This window comes from Eurytemora carolleeae, unplaced genomic scaffold (assembly GCF_000591075.1).
Source record: "Eurytemora carolleeae unplaced genomic scaffold, Eaff_2.0 scaffold208, whole genome shotgun sequence".
Lineage (NCBI taxonomy): Eukaryota > Metazoa > Arthropoda > Copepoda > Calanoida > Temoridae > Eurytemora > Eurytemora carolleeae.
In genome coordinates, this window is record NW_019396170.1 from 273,960 (window position 1) to 293,794 (window position 19,835).

Genomic DNA, 19,835 nt, shown 5'->3' on the forward strand with positions numbered 1-19,835 from the left:
AATCTAGCACCCCCCTCGTTGAAATCCTGTATCCGCCCCTGATTGTTTAACAGTGATTTGTTCATTAAAACGGTGTTATTTTTCAGATATCCAAATATTTATTTTATGTTTTACTTGCGTTGAATCTAAATTATTTCCGTCCGATTAGGTTCCCAAATATTATACTTAAAAATGACAGAAGCTGTGGCAACCGGAGATAAAAAGCCGGATACTGTCCCTGAAACTAAGGTTTGTACTTTCTTATCATTGGGCTGAAATATGATGTTTTTATGAAGGGGGAGGGGTCTCGGGGCTGTACATTGTCACAATACTCCTCTTAAATGCATTTGTCTAGTGTTTCATGTTGAGAATGGACAAAATGAATATATTCTCATTATCTTTTCATTTACAAACATGATATTAATTGTAGCTAGCATTGAATTATAATGATTTCAACTTATATTTAATTTTCCCGTTCATAAATTTATTCTATAATGGATCCTGTAATCCCGCAATATATTCAGATGTCGTATTTGTTACAGCGAATATTTCAGAAAGAAAGAATATATTCTAAATTAAAAGCACAAGAAAGCACTGCGGTCATATATAAAAGATTTAGGGACTCTAGCTGCGCCCAAAATCCTTGATTTAGTCAGAGTAGCGTGTTGAATAAGCCCATCGTTAGAGTTTTCAATGAAATAGCTGGTTTTCGGTCGAAATTCTTAACCAAAACATTACATATTTAAACAACTTAAAGAGACTTTTCTCAAACAAAAATTCTTTAGCGCCCAAGCCTTATTTGACATAGATAAGAGGTTTATGAAATGAATTAATTTTGGCTGACCCTCCCATAATACTCCACTGTGCGGGAGGGGTCCAAAAATCGTTCTCTAGGAAATTACTATGGATTTAATTTGCAGGGTTGGCTGTTTAAGTGGACTAATTATATCAAAGGATACCAGAAGAGGTTAAAGATGATTCACTAATCTTGAATACCTATATTATTAATGAATCCTTTTTAATTGATCTTGAGTTTTAAACATGCAAAATTAGTCAGTTTATGTTGAAATTGTAAATTGATCAATAATTTAATTAGTTAGTTATCGTGATTATAGCTTGAATCAAATTATAGATCAATAAATAGAAAAATTAGTAAGTAATTTATAAGCACTAATATGAATAACTAGATTTGAAAAGAATTCATGATTAGTAGATTTATAACAAAATGATAAATGCAATATATTAATGATCGTAAGATGAATTACTAAGTGAATGATGAAATGAATTAATGATCTTCGATTAATAACCAAAAAAATAGTTAAAGGAATCATTGATCACAAGATGAATAACGAAATAAATAAATAAACAAATTATTGATCACAAGATGAATAACCAAATAAATAATGAAATGAATTATTGATCACAAGATGAATAACAAATAAATATTTAAATAAATTTTTGATCACAATATGAATAACGAAATAAATAATGAAACGAATCATTGATCACAAGATGAATAACCAAATAAATAATGAAATTAATTATTGATCACAATATGAATAACGAAATAAATAATGAAACGAATCATTGATCACAATATGAATAACCAAATAAATAATGAAATGAATTATTGATCGCATGATGAATAACCAAATAAATAATGAAATCAATTATTAACCAGAAGATTTAAGTTTTTATTGTTTACAAGCTTTTTTCGAAATACAAGTTTACAAGTAATCAACGAGAAGCTTTTTTAATCGACAGCTTCTCTTTGTTTCCATGTTTATGTGTATCCATACTGTTTAAAAGCTTCATATAGATAAAAATTTGAAAACTAAACTTGTCTTCATTGTAATGATATAATCGCCTACCACTGTATAAAATAAGGTGAATAATTGGATTGAATTAAGATGAACTAATTTGTTTATTTTGGGATCATTTTTACGCAAATAGGTCAGGATCAATACACTAACCAAAAAAATAATGATTATTTGGATTACTTAATTTCCAAGACGGATTCTTACCCGATCGGTTTTTAAAATCATTTGTTTTTAATTTAATGCATTAAAATATTAGCTCAGTTTATGGCTAAGTGAATGAAAATATGGATTGATTGAAAGGATGGGGATAAACAAATTAATGAATCATCTGTGTTGAAACCTAGATGGTTTGTTCTCCAGAATGGATTATTATCCTACTACAGAAACCAAGCAGAGATGGCCCACACTTGCAGGTCAATGATTAAAACATAAATTTTTTTTCCTCCAGGAGTATTTATTTGAATAATTGGGGAAATAATTATATTCAAAGAATTAGGAAAAAAATTCCCCCAACCCTTTTAGGTAAGATTTTTTTTTAGCAAAATATTCCATAAAAATACTGATACTGGGGAAAAGATTATTTAAGATGGAGGGGGGGGGGGAGAATTTTAGAAATATATATTCCTGGAACTTTAAAGCATCAAACCGTCAAAGTTTCTCTTTTTGCATAATCATCGTTAGTAAACTAAATATTTAATTAACACCTTCCGGTAAGAAGAAGGGACAGAGATAATAAATAGAATTAAAAATATAGCACTGCGCACTGAGAAAGCTAATGCACTCTTTATTGGTAGACGTTCCCTCCAGTTCTTAGGATTTAATTAACTTCAATGCGGATCTAGATCTAGGAAGCTAAAACTTATGGATCCAGTGGATGATTTTTTAATAATTGTTTAACATTTTTTCAGAGGAACCATATCTCTACATGGGGCAATTATACATACAGAGCAATACAGCTGTAATTTTGTTGTAAGGTAAATGTTTTATTGTGTAAGGACTTTTTTCTTTTCTTCTTTACCCTCTCAAAAGTTTTGAGGGCACTTTGGGTTAGGCTTACAGTCTAACAATTTTTTAGACTAGATGGTGGATCTTTGGCTTTTCTTACTTTGAAAAATATTTTGGCCTTTAGAAATGACGTTTTTTTGACAAGAAAGATCTGGTAAAAATTCTATTGTAAAAAAACAAAGGACGTTTTTCCGTTGATCATTGTTTCTTCTTTTCAATATTTGTTTTTAGTAATTGCATCGATGCTCAGATGCCGACTGTTTAGTTTTCAATTTATTTAAAGTTTAATGCTTTCATTTTGGTTTTAACTTATTTATAAGAATCGGTATCAATTTCCTAATCTTAGAAAATTTATTTAGGGTTTTATAACATTAGCATACTTAAGTTTCGATTATATCCTAATTGCTGATGATGTTTATAGTAATGGTGGTGGCACACAGACCTTTCATCTTCGAGCTGCAAACGAAGTAGAACGTCAGAAATGGGTGACTGCACTAGAACTTGCTAAAGCTAAGGCAAAGTTCTTAATTAATACCACACAAAAACCAAAACATAGAAAAATGTGTTTGCTCCCCCCCCCCCGGAAAAAAATGAAAAATTCTACATTATAATGCAAGTTTTTTTCATCCTTTTTGATATTTTTTCTCTTCAAAAATTATTTGTTTGACTCTTAAAAATAGTTTGTTATTTTCCCAATTCAGCGAAGAAAACTCAAACAACAAAAAACCCGAATCCGCATTCAAAAGAAATGGACTAGCACTGCTTTATGTCTTAAAGAACAACGCTTTGAAAGAAACGAAAATATGCATTGTAAACATTTTGTAAATGAAACTACGTTTATTTCTCAGCACTAACAACAAATAACATGTCATAAATACAGTGCTACCCACAAAAGGATGAGACTTATGACGACTCGTTGATTATAGCTGTCTTAATGTTAGATTTGGTTTTTCTGCCTCTAGTATAGGCTTTGAACGGTTTAAAAAAATGGTTTGGTAAATAAGGAGGAGCTATAATTCAACTGCAGGGAACCAGAGGTGAACGAAAACGACTCAATAAATTCCATCCAGTTTTCTCTGAAGTCTACCCTTGTGGGTAACTTTGTATCAGAATCTTTTTTTTTCCCTGATTTCCTAAAATTTATCGTAAACCGCAATAAGATATCGATAACAATAATATTCAGTTATAATTAGTGCTTCCATATTCATGGAGAACTTTATTAGTTTCTTCAAGGTTATATTTCATTTTCTTTTTTGAAAATATTTAGTTTATGAAGATGGGGGGGGTGGGGTCAATTTGTATTTTAAAAGAACAGATTTCTAGGATGCTACACCTCTTAAAAACGACTATCATCCGATTCGTGTAAACACCAACATTTTGGAAATAAGCAAACATTATACTTTCAATTTACAAAAAGAATTGTTATTATTTTTAGTTAAACTCGAAACCTTAACTTGGCGTCTTTGATTGGAAAAATACGTATAATTTCATGCTTATCGGGAAAATTGCATCAATGAAAAAGTGTAAACATTTTTGAATCCTCCTAACCGGCGTGGCGAGGAGAAAAGTCCTAAAAAATTGACTCGATCTGTTGTTGTTCTTTTGTTTTGGAAATAAACAAGGTTTTCTATTCAGGCAATCCAATTGATGGAATCTGATGATGAGGAGGAAGGGGAAGAGTTCCCTGTAGAGATAGATAAACAGGTCTGTATCCCCCCCCCCTCCTCCCTTTTATTTGTCACGCCTTTCCCCCTAACAATAGCCCTTCCTCTCTAGTCTGTGTGCCCCTCCCCTAATTTACTTATCACCCCCTTCCCCCTAGCAAGAGCCCCCTCCTCTTTCTACACTCATCCTCTCGTTATAAATATTTAAGCGAATTTCCCAATTGAAGGTTAATACGCAATAGAAATACTTTATTTTGCTTTCATTTCGATTTTATTCTTTTTAAGTCTTAGAAATAAGAATAAATAAAAGAGAAACGAAAAAAAAAATACTAACTCCATCTTTCGGAGCCAATATCTAAAAACTAAAAACTATAACTAAAAGGGAATTAGAAAAATATCCATTCTTCTGTATAAAGAAGCTGAAATTTCTCTTTGATCCAGGAATTATAATTTTTTTGTTCATTTCATTTAGAATCTGAACTTTTTATTCATTTGATACAGAATGTGATTTTTTTTAACGTATATAATTCATTCTTGAACTAGTAAACTTATTTCGAGTTTGGGGGGTGGATAGTAGAACTTTCTAACAGCATAATTTTACTTGATTTGACGTGATTCAGAATCTAAACTATGTAAAGCATATGATTCAGAAGCTGAATTTTGTTATTCATATGATTTAGAACTTAGAAGTTGACTCAGATTTAGAACTTTTTTATTTGAATGATTTAAAACATGAATTTTTTATTATTTGATTTGAATTTTAGTTTTTTATTCAGATAATTGAGAATTTTAACTTTTTTATCCATGTGATTCAGAATTTGAATGTTTATTCATATGAATTAGAAGTTGAACTTTTTTATTTAGAATCAGAAATTTTTATCTAAATGATTCAAAACCTGAATTTTTTTTAAAGATTTGATTCTGAATTTCAATTTTTTTTATATAATTCAGAATTTTAACTTTTTTTATCCATGTGATTAAGAATTTGAATGTTTTATTCATATGATTCAGAATCTGAACTTTTATTGTTATGATTCAGTATCTGAACTTTTATTGTTATGATTCAGTATCTGAACTTTGTTATTCATTTGGTTCAAAATCCTAACTTATGTATTCCTATGCTTCAGGAGCTTAACTCTGCTGTAAAGACAATGTTGGGACGACTAGAAGAATTAAAAACGTGTCACGACCTTATTGAGAAGCATGGTCATGCCCTCCAGGTACAGTTTATGTTGTAAAGTTTTATACATTTTAAGATTTTCTCGACCGTTTTTAATGTATTATTGTCGCCTCGTAACATACACATGAAGCTACTTGTAACACTATACTTTTAATGTAAAAAGAAATTTTGGCACACTTTTTATGGATTTTATTTTTTGTCAACTAGCTAACCCTATTCTATTCTAGACAAATAGCTCAACCTATTTTATTCTAGACAACTAGCTAACCCTATTCTATTCTAGAGATCAGTGGCTGAGGTAGAAGGAGTAGCTACTGAGCTCCAACAAGCTACCCTGGACACACAGCTGAATCCTAAACTGAAGATCTTGAATGAGAGAGCTACTCTCTTCAAGATAACCAGCAACGCCATGATGAATGCGTGTAATCAGTATCTAGAACTCACACAAACTCAGGTAATGTAGAGTAAACTTCTGACTTAGGTCAGAGTAAAAAGTACAAAGTGCATAGAACTATGTACAACAAATTACAAAGTACATATTACAATGAAAAGAGTTATAACATACTTCACTGTGAGATACAAAGGAATTACTTAGTCTAAAGTGCAGAGTACAAAGTACATAATACAGAGTACATAGTAATTACAGATGTCAGAATAAACCAATACGGATAGATGACTCAGTTTAAAGTATATAGTACTAAAAAATATAATTCAGAATAAACAAATACAAATGGATGTCTCAGTTCAGAGTACAGAGTTAGTACAAAGTAAAGAGAGAGTATAGAGTACAAAACTTAGTACAGTGCATAACGCTCAGAGTACAAAAATGTGATTTGTTTAAGAATTTATAATGAAAATTTTTTTATAAATTTTAACAGTAAATCTTTAAAATTGATTTGATATGAACTTAATATTTATTTGTTTGAAAAATACAAATCAGTTTAAAAATCTTGATATGACAAGATTTTATTATGATTATAGCGGTTAATACCAGTCTTAATATCTCACATGTGTGAGATGGAGGGGGAGGGCGGTCAATCTTTAGAGGAAATTATCAAATTACATTTAACCCGTGAATTATGATATTATAATGAACTCGGGAACTAAATATAAAACATGAGGTTCTAGAATTTAAGTTAATGATTATATTAACATATTAATTATTTTTAATCAAATTTATAAATTGTTTAGTAGGGTTATAATTTCCCAAAATATAAGAATGTAGTTATTTTTATGACTCTTCTTATGTACTTTGGGAAAACCTTAGTTTTAAAAAATATTAAACTTATAATTTTATTGTACAGTGTACACTGTGTGACTGTGCAATTGCATATTACTGTTAATTGTATTCAGATTGCAGTGCACACTGCACCCTTTGTAACCAATTGTTAGAAGTTATTTGCATTCCTTAGGGGTCATTTCAATTTACGTCTACGGTTTTTTTTTTAAAATCATTCTTATTTTATAAATTATATATTGCAAGGGAACACCCCTGAAATCAGGATCTAACCGGTTTTTAAACTGGAAAATACAGTTTTACATCTAAAATTAATGTGATGCTTTGTCTAGGGGAGAAAGTGGCAGAGATTGCTGGCACATGAACGAGAACAGAGATTGCGCTTAGAAGAGATGGTGGAACAGTTGGCTAGGCAGCATAGTCAGGTATGGGGAGAGAAGGTTAACCTGGAATATAAAGTTTTGATAAAAATGACCTTCCCCTCATGAAAAAAACATCTTTCTCATTGTTAAAAATGTTTTTATTTTAAGAATTGTAGGAGCGCAAAAAATGTAAGAAAATAATGATTTTTTGATAAAATGTCCAATTTTAATAAATGGAAACAAAATATATTTCTCTGTGGGCTGCATTAACTGTACTTTTATATTCTTATTTAGGTGTCATTGAACCGTCCTAAATTGTTGCAATAGAAATCATACGTATCCTCCCCCCTCTCACATGTTTTCTTACTCCTATTAGGTTGAATCTAAAATCAAAATCTTTGCAAAGCATTATTCAACACTTTTTATCGGCGGATTTAATTTAGTTGGAGAATCAATGCAAGAAAACGACAGCTACAGTAGTCCAGGCGCGACAAGATCAACAAGTTCGACAAGAACAAAGTGCGCATCAGGACACGCGGCCGGAGAGTGGATCAAATTCGGAGGATGAAGACGACTTTCAGGTTTGAATTAGGATCATAGTTTCGATTGGGATCAAGTATACTTTATGGGATACTTCAATTTCTCACTTATGAAATTATCTGATGCAAATTTTTGTTCGTTAATTTATAATTGATAACATTAAAATGTTTCATCATTTAAACAATTAATTTTAGTTTTTATTTTAATTTAATTAGTTTAATAATTTAATTTACAATTTTCGTGAATTAAATTCTTTGTTTCTTAATACAATTTCATAATTTTACAAAAATAACTTTCATTTTAAGTCCACAGTTTGTTAAAAATAGATAAGATTTTTTTCTTGAAAAATGTGAATTGTGAATTATTAAATTTTTATTTATTTTTAGTTATTTATTTTAAGGATGCTGTAGCAGACCCTGATTATGAAGATTTTACTGTTTCCGCTCCTCCACAGAAAAGGTAAAATAAAAGAATAAAAATAAAATAAAAATATTCTGTTTCTTTTCGTTTTTTTGGAAAGCCGAGTTTTCTGATGCTAACAAAGAAATTAACTAGGATTCGGGGGTACATTTTTTCCTGGTATTTGTATGATTATAATTTTTATTCTTATTTATTTTTAAAGATACTTTTAAAGAAAAACAGGTCTTTCGATTATCCAAATAAGGTTTAAAAATCTGCCAATTTTCAGAAAAAGTCGGCTAGAACATGAGCAGATCTACACTGTTTGGAACTGTAACAGAAGACACCAATGATGTCATACTTTATTTCTTCAAAATCTCATTGCCATCTATTGTACTCGATAAACTATTTGCCCTCAAAATTTAGTATAATCAGTTTCAAGTCGTAGTTCTAGTTCTAGCCATGAGAGCTGCGTTTCTGAAGAAACAGATAAATTCCTATTAGCTACTGTTTCTAGGCGTAGTTCTACCCGGAGCAGCCATGAGAGCTGCGTATCTTAAGAAGCAGATAAATTCCTATTATCTACTGTTCTTCTAGGGTAGTTCTAGCCGGAGCAGCCATGAGAGCTGCGTATCTTAAGAAGCAGATAAATTCCTGTTATCTACTATTTCTAGGCGTAGATCTAGTCGGAGCAGCCATGAGAGCTGCGTTTCTGAAGAAACAGATAAATTCCTATTAGCTACTGTTTCTAGGCGTAGTTCTAGACGGAGCAGCCATGAGAGCTGCTTATCTTAAGAAGCAGATAAATTCCTATTATCTACTGTTTCAAGGCGTAGTTCTAGCCGGAGCAGCCATGAGAGCTGCGTATCTTAAGAAGCAGATAAATTCCTATTATCTACTGTTCTTCTAGGGTAGTTCTAGCCGGAGCAGCCATAAGAGCTGCGTATTTTAAGAAGCAGATAAATTCCTATTATCTACTATTTCTAGGCGTAGATCTAGTCGGAGCAGCCATAAGAGCTGCGTTTCTGAAGAAATATATAAATTCCTATAATCTAATGTTTCTAGACGTAGTTCTAGTCGGAGCAGCCATGAGAGCTGTGTATCTGAAGGAGCAGATAAACCTGAAGAGGAAGATGAGTTCTCTAGTGATCTAGAGAACAACAGCTCAACTATCAATGTGGTGCACAGGTAATCAGGAATCCTTTTATTTTCTTCANCCCCCCCCAACACAAAAACACATACCCAGAAAGGGGAAATTTAAATTTGTGGGAATTCTATTAAATAATTTTAAAAAATATATAGTTTAGGTCTCATTTACATTTTCCAGCCATCCTCTTAAAGCTTCAGAAATCATTAAAGTCGAATTATTTTTAAATAAAGACACCCATCAAACTTTGCATTATGGACTTAATATGTATGGACTTATAGTGTATCTAAATTTATACCATTCATATTTCTTAGGAGATCTAAGTCAGATTCAGCAGATGGTCAAGCATCTCCTTCTACTCCTGTTAAACGTAGTACAGGTAATAAATATTCCTTTAGTACCGATAATACAACCTACTCGGTCCATTGTCATAAATTTTTTTACTTTAAATGTCTGGTTCCCAAATTTAAGAATTTGCCATCCAAGATCCCTGTCCCCGTGAATTTCTCCGAACCTCTTTCCATGCTTCAGAGATTAGTGGAAGACTTTGAGTACAGGTTTACATAAGAACTTATTTATTTCTTGCTTGAACTCAAATCCGTGTACTTTGTAATTTTATTTTAAACCCAGTTTTTAAAAGAACTATCGTTGTAATTTTAAGTGCCCCTCCATTTAGAGAGTGACATCCAACACAGCATCAATTGCTAAGATGAGCATCAGCTCTCTTTATAATGTATCTTTGCAAGGTTATAATGCAAGGAAAGTTAATTACAGTTTCGTATACTCTGCGTACATAATGCAACCAGTTCTCTCTGGGCGGTGTTTGTAAACAAGAATATATGCATCAGTTTAGTATCCAAGGAGATTAAAAGCATTAAATTTTAATAATTTTGATAATTCAAATAATAGTTTCCTATGGCCAGAATATTTCATTGATTTTTTATTTTAAAGATGGACCCCATGTCAGGCTTTGACATCCGTCTTGTGTTTACATTACCGCCCAGAGACAGTGCACTGCAGTAAAAAAGATGCGTACACCTCTGATTTATCTTTCCTTGCATTATAACCTTGTATCTATCTATATAACATGCCGTAGTGCCCGGTTCACAACCGTGCCCTTGAGAACTTATAAAACGCTTAAATTAATGTTAAAAGTTTCTACTAATGTTAGTTTCTACGACTGTTAGATTGAATGTATAAATGATAAATGATAAATTGAACAGCGTTTAGTCAAAACATGAACGTTTGAACGAATTGATTGATTGATTGATTGATTGATTGATTGATTGATTACATAGTGATGTGCTGGATAAAGCTGCCTCCTGTTCGGATGATTATGAACAGATGGCGTATGTTGCTGCTTTTACTGTCAGCTCATACAGGTGATCTAACAATAGTATAAAATATGAGGGGGGTCTAAAGTGGAGACAAAATTGACAAGTTGCAATACATTTAACACTAAATTTCCCCTTAAAAATTATTTTTTCCTATTTAGCATTAAAAAAGTAAAAGAAAAGATAAAACATGTTTTTGCTAGGCGCATATATCCATGCGCAAAGTTGTCTGGTTGTTTGTGATCATAACTCAAGACCCCCATGACCGATTTGCCTCAAATTTTGATTGGGGAATTCAGGAGAACCACGGGAATTTTCTTAGTCTGGTTCAGGTTTTGAGAGTTTAAGTTATGGGGAACGACTTTTAATGCGAACATTTAATTTCCTGGTGAAATCGTCCAAGCGCGGGTACACGGCGGGACTGACTATAAGTACCTTGGGTAAACTCTAGGTTCCCAAGCTAGTTCATGATGAACAGTGAGAAAAATTATTATTAAAGAAGCCAGAGGGGAGTTTTTGAGATTCCTTTTTATAATTTCCCTTTATGCTAATTTCCCCGTTCTTGTCCAGGGGAGTTTATTCTTACAGTTGAATTGCCCCCACCCCTTGTCATTTTTGCCCAGAATTTTCATAGCCGAAGGGTAATAAAATCGGCTTTTTCGCAAATTAGTTATTTTAGCAACTAAATCACTTTTTCTTTTTTTCTTTTTCTTCCCTGGGCTGAATTCTTTCCACACTCCCTAAGGGGTGGGGGGGGGAGTAAGAATATACACTTCCTTCCCTGTTCTTGCCACCCCCACTCCCAACCCAAAACGGAGTATGTGCACTTTTCAGTTTTTAGTCTATCTCTATAACTTTCAGCGTCGGAACAATAGAAGTGCACAACTATTTAACCAATGTATTGTTTATACGCCACCCCGTACACAGAATAATCAAGTCTAGTATATAGTTTTAGAATTTATTTCTTGATCATCTAGCTGTGAAGCTGAAATATAACAATAATTAGTATTATATATTTATAAAATGTAATGTATGGTAAAATCTTGCGACCAGACAAAGTTACTTAACAATACACATTAAAATCCAATATTTCAAAATGTTACGTCTGGTGATATGTTGTGACCAGATAAAAGGATTCAAAGCAACATATGAAGACTTTATAAAAGCTTAATCATCAGTTTTAAAAGGCACATAAGAATATTTCACAAAACATAACGACGTCCCAAGCTTTCTAATAAAAATCTTACATTTGATGGCGGTTTGGTTTTCTCACACGCTGATCCAAATGTCTTCAATTAGTGTTTATCAGGTTTCAAGTTCTCCATGTACAGTGTAACTTCTCCTGCGAATGTAAAGAACTATAAGCACTAGTTCATTGTAGGTATTACAGAGTTGGTGTAAATTAGGTTTTATAGATAATAACCTTTTAAATGTGTCCTGTGAACACTGCGGACTGCAATTCTTCCTTATTCCGTAGGATGAACGCACATAGATCAGGATACTCCTGAATCGGTTTAAAGTCAGGTTTAGAACAATCTTATTCGTTTTAGAATAATTTATTGAAGTCAGGGATAATATTCACCTTCTGGAATTGATCTGGAAACAATCCCTCAAGAGCAACAGTGGTACGTGGTATAGAAATGAACGTACGGTCGTCCTCAGATTCTTTCCGCCTGCATAGGAATTATTGTAAACGTTTAACACAAGTTAGATTTAAGCAATACCTGGGAGGTTCTCCAGACTAGCTGTGTACTGTAGATCACCGTGAGATCCCTCTAGATCACCGTAGATTCTTGTTAAAAAGCTGACTGGTAGAGTAAAGTAGATAGGTGGATATAAGATGTAGGATTATTCATCAAACTGTAGATAGGAAGCTCTGGTAAAGATATCTCGTATCAGTCCTGTTCCGCATCTAAAGATCAATCAGTTGAAATCATGGTTCAACATTGATTATATTCTCAAGTAGGAATACAATTTCAATAAGTTCTGTTTATTAACCTGCTTATGTTCGTGAGACAACCCTAGCCTCTTTTGGAGCCTCAAGAACTCCGGGTTACTGATCAACTCTTGATGATCAACTGGATCAAACAACTGCAATACAACTAATGAATTTGAGTCTTTATATGATCTCCGAACAAAGTTTGCTAACTATTTGTACCTTGAATGTCATTTGATTTAACGAGTCACTTCTTGAGATGGGAGGGAGTAAGTCTATAGTGATCTTGATCTCCCATGATCATCTGCAACATGACAGCCATTAAAACTCGAAAGTCGAAAGCTTGGGATTGATATAAAAAATCATTTACAGAGTTACATTTAAATTGTGCCATTAATATTTTCTATAAAATGCTTGTTAATAAATATGCTTGATAACTTACAGTTTCATTTCATATCGTAATTTTTAAAACACAGGTAGAAATTGCATTTAACATTATTTTAACTTGAATAGTGCGGGATTAATAAGAGTTTATTGTTCATATTCAATCACCCTGCATAAAAAGTTCTTGACAGGATCACACTGATTCACAAATCTTCTCACAGGCTGTAGTTTATCCTAGAATAATAGTTTAGATTTTACAGAGTATTACATTATTTGGCCGTAATTCTTGTTTCATTTATTTTTCTGTTTTTAGCACAACGGCAGTTAGAACTGGCAAACCATTTAATCCACTTCTAGGGGAAACTTTTGAATGTGACAGGTAACAATAAACTTTTGAATGGGATAGGTAGCATTAAACTTTTGAATGTGACCGGTAACAATAAACTTTTGAATGGGACAGGTAGCATTAAACTTTTGAATGTGACAGGTAACAATAAACTTTTGAATAGGATAGGTAGCATTAAACTTATGAGTGTGACAGGTAGCATTAAACTTTTGAGTGTGACAGGTAACAATAAAATTTTGAATGTGACATGTAACATTAAACTGTTGAATGTGACAGGTAACAATAAAATTTTGAATTTGACAGGTAACTATAAACTTTTGAAACGGACAGGTAGCATTAAACTTTTAAATGTGACAGGTAAAAATAAACTTTTAAATGTGACAGGTAAAAATAAACTTTTGAATGTGACGGGTACCATTAAACTTTTGAATGGGACAGGTATCATTAACTTTTAATGTGACAAGGTAGAATTAAACTTCTGAATGTGACAAGTAACATTAAACTTTTAATGGGACAGGAAGCATTAAACTTTTGAATGACACAGATGGAATTAAAATTATGAAAATGAAAAGCAGAATTTACGTTACAGAAGTGAGGATCTAGGATGGAGATGTATATCTGAACAAGTCCTCCATCATCCACCTATGGTTGCACAGTATTGTGAATCAGCAGCTGGTAAGTACCCCCCCCCCTTCCCCCCATCTACATTATACTCCCCCTTCTAAATATCATCAATACTCCCCCAGCCATGCAAAATCGCGTAATTTCAGATGCTTTCAAAATTCTCCTAGGCTTTTTTTATGCAGGAAAGATTTATTTAAAGATTTAATGGATTTTTATGTTAAATCAATTATTTTTTGTTAGTTTTAGATTTTATAGATCATTTTTGGATTGCTACAATATTTTATTTGATTAATTTCCTATTTTTAAAGATAAACCAGAGTCCGAATTTAATGAATTTGAGCCGCGCTAAAATTCATTAAATTCGGACTCTGTTATTTTGGTACTTATACTTAAAGCTTTAATTGATTCTTTTGTAATTAGGAGATTGGAAGTGCTGGCAGGAGTTTACTATGAGATCCAAGTTTAAAGGAAAATATCTTGAGATTGAACCAATAGGTAAACAAGCTTTTTTTTGGACCACCACCACCACTAAAAACCACTGAAACAATTTAACATTACAAAAATGTATTTTTCTTTCTTTTAATTGCTTAGTTAATATTATTAAAAGTAATTTTGTAAATAGCAAACCTTGCTTTTATTAGAGAATATATTTTAGATTTTATATACTCATTAATTAATATTTTATAATTTCACCGCAATAGTTCGGCTTATCTGAGATATTGAAAACATTAAACGTCTTATCTATCGTGCTGTAGTGCAATCTCACACAATGAAGACGTAGTCTAATTATCTCTACTTTAACAAATTCGTTACTATATTTTTTACGGATCACCTCTGACTATGTTTTTGGCTATAGAGAAGAAAAAATTTAGATTATAACAAGTTTTATATATTTCTTGCTTATTAAACTGCTTGATGCAGTATCTTGACAATAAAGAAGAAAAAACATTCGTTGTATTCTATATTTCAATGAAATTTTATTATTCAGGAATCACCCATCTTGAATTCCCAAAGACGGGAAACCATTACACCTGGCGTAAAGTAAAGACGGTTGTCCACAATATTGTGATCGGAAAACTATGGATCGACAACTGCGGTGACATGGAGGTGGTGAACCACAGAACTAATGATAAATGTTACATGAAGTTTGAACCCTACAGCTACTTCGGGGGAACTCCTAAGAAAGTAACAGGGACAGTTAACAGCAGCGCAGATAAGGTATTTAATCCTTATAAAAATATATTTTCAAGGATTTAAGGTTTTACCTCCAAAAAAAACATGTTTTCAAATCGTATTACAGCATTTTTTTGATCTTATTTTTAAGTTTCACGTTATTATAATTTTGCGTCAAAATATGTTTTTTGGTTTTTCCGGTTTTTTTTTAATTCTTCCGTAAATGGCATTTACTGCAATAAAGGGATGTAAAGAAATGGATAAATAACTTATCGATTACGTGATTTTTGCATTGAATATTTTTGTAAGGTTGAGTGGGTTCTAAACGGAACCTGGGATTCAAAACTAGAAGGATCAAAGGTGAGAAAATTATAAAATTAAATCCTCATTTTACGAATCTTTATTGTTGTGTGGATTGTCCATGTTTTCAGTTTAGCCGACGTGTTTGTATGGTTCGTCTTTTACTATAGTTTCCAAAATGTGTTCGTTTAAAGTTCACGTCTCAACCTAAATTGATGTTTAAGGAAAATGTTTTATTGGTTCATGGTCATTAGTTTGTTTGTTAATCGGTTAATTGATTAACTAAATACTTGGCTAATTGGTGAACTGTTTTTTGATTAGTTAACTGGTTGATTAGTTGATTAGTAATCTTTTTGATTAGTTAACTGGTTTATTAGTTATCTTTTTAATTGTTATCTGTTTGGTTAGTTAACTGTTTGATTAATTATTTGTTTGATTAGATATCTATTCGGTTAATTTAGTGTTTGCTTTATTATCTGTTTGATAAGTTATCTTTATGATAACTTATCTGTTTGATAACTTATCTATTTGATAACTTATCTGTTTGATTAGTTATCTATTTGATTAGTTCTCTGTTTAATTAGTTATCTGTTCGATTAGTACTCTTTTTATTGTTAACTTTAAATGTTAGATTAGTTATCTGTTCACTGTTGTTCACTGTTTGATCAGATAAGTGTGTTAATAAGTTAACTCTTTGACCACTGACTCATTGGTTATTTGTGATTGATTGATTGATTGATTGATTGATTATTGATTGATAAGGTGATCGGTGAGGCCATCGTGAAAGGAAAGTCCAGTCTTGAGATCGGTACGAGTAAAGTTCTCTGGAAAAGGATTCCTGCTGATCCAGGATCAGAGAAATATTATAATTTCACAAGGTTCAGTCATTTATTTATTCATTCATCCTTACATTCATCCTTACATTCATCCTTACATTCATCCTTACATCCATCCTTACATCCATCCTTACATTCAGCCTTCCATTCAAAGTTTATTTGTTATTCACTATTTAGCATTTAATCGTTATTTATCATTAAATTATTATTTTTTTTTCATAAATAATTTTTTTTTAAATTCTTTTATTCATCCATCCTTTCTATTCTCATTAGGTCATTTTTGAACATTCATTTATTCAATTTTCAATTTACGTTTTTTAAGTTTTGCTAATTTGTCTTACTTATCCATTAATTTCTTCATTGAATGATTCGTCTTTCTATTCTGACGTGGTTCATTTATTTATTCATGTATTCATCCTTGTATTCATTCAATTATTCATTCGTGTATTCATCCTTGTATTCATTCATGTATTCATTCATGTATTTATTCATTTATTTGTCCTTCCCTTCACTCAGCATTTCATTAAGTCGCACATTTATGCAATCCTTCTAATATAAAACCATAATTTTTGTATTTTAATCATAATTCACTTATTTCATTTATATTAATTTACACAACTAGGCTATCTTCTATTTCAACTTTTAATTGCTCAATCTTTCATCATTTTTTTCTTTGAAAAAACAATAAAAAAAATTCGGATTTACAAGTAATCAAAAATTTGGAGACAATTCGTTGTAATTCTGAGCATCTATAAACCTTCCCTGGGGTCATGTGAGGTCCAACAAAAATTGGGCCCGATTGATTCAGCCGTTATTAAGTATATCGGTTTCAGACGAGCAAAGTTTACATATATTAATATAAATTGCCAATAGATATATTCCCTGATCAGGTTTACCTGTGAGTTGAATGAGCTGGAGGATGGAGTAGCTCCAACAGATACCAGACACAGACCTGATCAAAGGTTTATGGAGGAGGGAGAGTGGGATAAAGCAAATGAAGAGAAGGTACAAACAGAACATTCAAACTTTGCCTTTTTTAAGCGGGATTTAATCTTGTTTTTTTTTTACGTTGCATTTAATCTTGAACGCAACTTTACAAAATTCTTTTGTTACTATGAAAGTGATTTTTAATTAATATTAAATTAGATATTGCGAGCCAAACCATCAAATTCCTTATTTATTCAAGACCAATTTATGGAGGAAGGAGCGTAAATTTCAAGCTTTTCAATATTATGCTGTTATGGTTAGCTACGAGTAGAAGATAAGCAGTGTACAATGAGGAAGCAGCGTGAAGCGTGAAAGCTGCTGTAAAATAATTTCTGTTCTATTTAGCTACGGTAAGAGTAGACGGAGCGCACAGTGAGGAAGCAGCGTGAATTTGAAGCAACTGTATATTATTTTGTTTTATTCAGCTGCGGTTAGAGGAGAATCAGCGAGCTGTGAGAAAGCAGTGTGAATTAGAAGCTGCCGGAAGGAAGCGGCTTGAATAAGAATCAAATTTTTCTATTTATTTACGGTTAGAGAAGAAGAAGTAACGTACAGTCAGGGCGCAGCCTGAATAATTAAATACTCAATTTATATCTATTATGTTCAGCTACGGTTAGAGGAGAAGCAGCGAACCGTAAGGAAGCAGCGTGAACTAGAAGTTACTGTATATTAATGTGTTCTATTCAGCTTCGGTTAGAGGAGAAGCAGCGAACTGGAAGGAAGCAGCGTGAACTGGAAGATACTGTATATTAATGTGTTCTATTCAGCTACGGTTAGGGGAGAAGCAGCGAACTAGAAGGAAGCAGCGTGAACTAGAAGTTACTGTATATTAATGTGTTCTATTCAGCTACGGTGAGAGGAAAAGCAGCGAACTATAAGGAAGCAGCGTAAACTAGAAGCTGATGTATGTTAATTTGTTCTATTCAGCTACGGTTAGAGGAGAAGCAGCGAACTGTTAGGAAGCAGCGTAAACTAGAAGCTGATGTATATTAATGTGTTCTATTCAGCTACGGTTAGAGGAGAAGCAGCGAACTGTAAGGAAGCAGCGTGAACTAGAAGCTGAATTAGCACAACAGGAAGGAAGACCTTATATCCCGTACTCGGCAACTTGGTATTCACAGGTAAACTTGTTTTTTTAAAGGGATTGTTCCATTTTTTATTATAGGAGTAGAGTTTACAAATAACACATACTCCATGGTTTATATTTTATTCTTCAAAATTTTTGAAAAATTTCTAAATAAAATACAAATTAGCATTTCTTTTGACCTAAAAATGTTAAAAATTCATTTTCTAGTCGGTTTTTAAGAACAGTATTTTGACAAAATGTTTATATTATAAGAACATTTTTATTTCGTTTTAATTGGTTTTTTTAGACTCCGGATCCATATAACGGCGGTAAATCAATCCATACATACCAGGGAGGATACTGGGAATCAAAACAGAAACAGAACTGGAGTAAATGTCCAGATATTTTCTAAACTATGTCTTCGCAGCAAGAGTCAGGACTTTTCTGAACCATGCACCGTTTTGCAGCTAGGTGCTGAATTATCAAATTATATCGAGAGCGTTCGTGAATTTAGGAAGGGAATACATTATCAAAGAAATTTGATTTGATCTTGCGATTGTAACTTGGAGAAAAAATAGTCTGATCTGAGCCACTCATAGAGAAGACTGGGGTTTTCTGGATTTTAAAAATCAGTAACTTCCGCGCCCGTCGCCCTTCTATAATTCACGTACACCCCCTTTAAGGGACTATCCATGTAAGTTCAGATGATCCTCCACTTATTAGAGTGCATGCTCAATTCCCAACAGTACTCTGTAAACCTTCATCTCAGCCAAAATAACGGAGATCCTTATGTCATCTGAAAATTGATTATTTTCTCCTTTAATGTGATTTGAGCATTTATCCCGGTAAAACAAGCAGTGCTTAGGATCCGGATCCGTTGGATCCGCAAGATTTTGGCATCCGGATCCGCAAAAATATGCGGATCCACGGATCCGGATCCAAGGGATAAAATATCAACCAAAAACTGCAAAAAAAAAAATCTTTTTTACTCCAAAATCCCAAATCTGAACTTTTGAAAAAAAGGGAGATTATAAAAATTTCCTCATTTCTGAATGGTTCATCAAGTTTTAGGATAAAAATAAGCGAAAAAAAAATAAAATCAAATTTGAAGAAAAAAAAAATTTGTTAAAAAAAAATTCAGTAAATCTTTAAGAAATGACCTGGATCCGGATCCATTTTTTTTCCAGTACGGATCCAGGATCCGGATCCGCATCAAAATTGAATGGATCCTAAGCACTGAAAACAAGGAAGGAAATTGAAAGAATAATTCTCTATTCAAGAAAAAAAATTGCAACTGAGAGGATTACGGGACATGTAACTCTTAAAAGTGAAGGATTATTGGAAATTATCTTTACAGCCTCGTAAAATAAAGCTTTGAAATTATTTCTTGTTTTCCAAAACTTATAAAATAATGTACATTGTACTTAAAAAGTGTGCGCATGCATAGGAAATATATTCCAAGTAAGCCTATATATTAAAATAATTTGTGATATGTGCGTACGCCATATGGTAGTGC

General features: G+C 32.3%; 1 protein-coding gene and 1 long non-coding RNA gene across 4 annotated transcripts; one reads left to right on the top strand and one right to left on the bottom strand.

Moving 5' to 3' along the window:
• Positions 1–59: 59 nt before the first annotated feature.
• On the top strand, positions 60–19,164 carry LOC111697081 (oxysterol-binding protein 1). Its single transcript, XM_023466959.1, has 23 exons — positions 60–228; positions 900–946; positions 2,144–2,212; positions 2,708–2,773; positions 3,226–3,319; positions 4,440–4,508; positions 5,596–5,688; positions 5,932–6,102; positions 7,218–7,310; positions 7,691–7,828; positions 8,188–8,246; positions 9,252–9,374; positions 9,648–9,890; positions 10,632–10,715; positions 13,301–13,366; positions 13,923–14,008; positions 14,378–14,452; positions 14,946–15,175; positions 15,440–15,490; positions 16,193–16,308; positions 17,157–17,271; positions 18,261–18,374; positions 18,627–19,164. Exons 1-23 carry the CDS (start codon positions 172–174, stop codon positions 18,729–18,731), a joined length of 2,364 nt encoding a protein of 787 aa, XP_023322727.1. The 5' UTR covers positions 60–171; the 3' UTR covers positions 18,732–19,164.
• Positions 11,612–12,955, bottom strand: LOC111697094 (uncharacterized). Of its 3 annotated transcripts, none has more exons than XR_002764227.1 (5): positions 12,666–12,955; positions 12,392–12,579; positions 12,091–12,340; positions 11,915–12,009; positions 11,612–11,652 (listed from the first exon to the last, which is right to left on the bottom strand). It is a non-coding gene; the product is annotated as an uncharacterized LOC111697094 (long non-coding RNA). The 3 variants fall into 3 exon arrangements; XR_002764228.1 differs by lacking the exon at positions 11,612–11,652 and having other exon boundaries at positions 11,888–12,009; positions 12,666–12,758; positions 12,826–12,955; XR_002764229.1 differs by lacking the exon at positions 11,612–11,652 and having other exon boundaries at positions 11,888–12,009; positions 12,091–12,171; positions 12,250–12,340.
• Positions 19,165–19,835: the final 671 nt, after the last annotated feature.

Excerpts from the sequence above, each read along its gene's own strand:
- LOC111697081 (XM_023466959.1), top strand. The coding sequence starts at position 172 with ATGACAGAAGCTGTGGCAACCGGAGATAAAAAGCCGGATACTGTCCCT. Across the intron at positions 5,689-5,931 it reads AGCATGGTCATGCCCTCCAG|AGATCAGTGGCTGAGGTAGA; the intron begins GTACAGTTTATG and ends ATTCTATTCTAG. Across the intron at positions 6,103-7,217 it reads TAGAACTCACACAAACTCAG|GGGAGAAAGTGGCAGAGATT; the intron begins GTAATGTAGAGT and ends TGCTTTGTCTAG.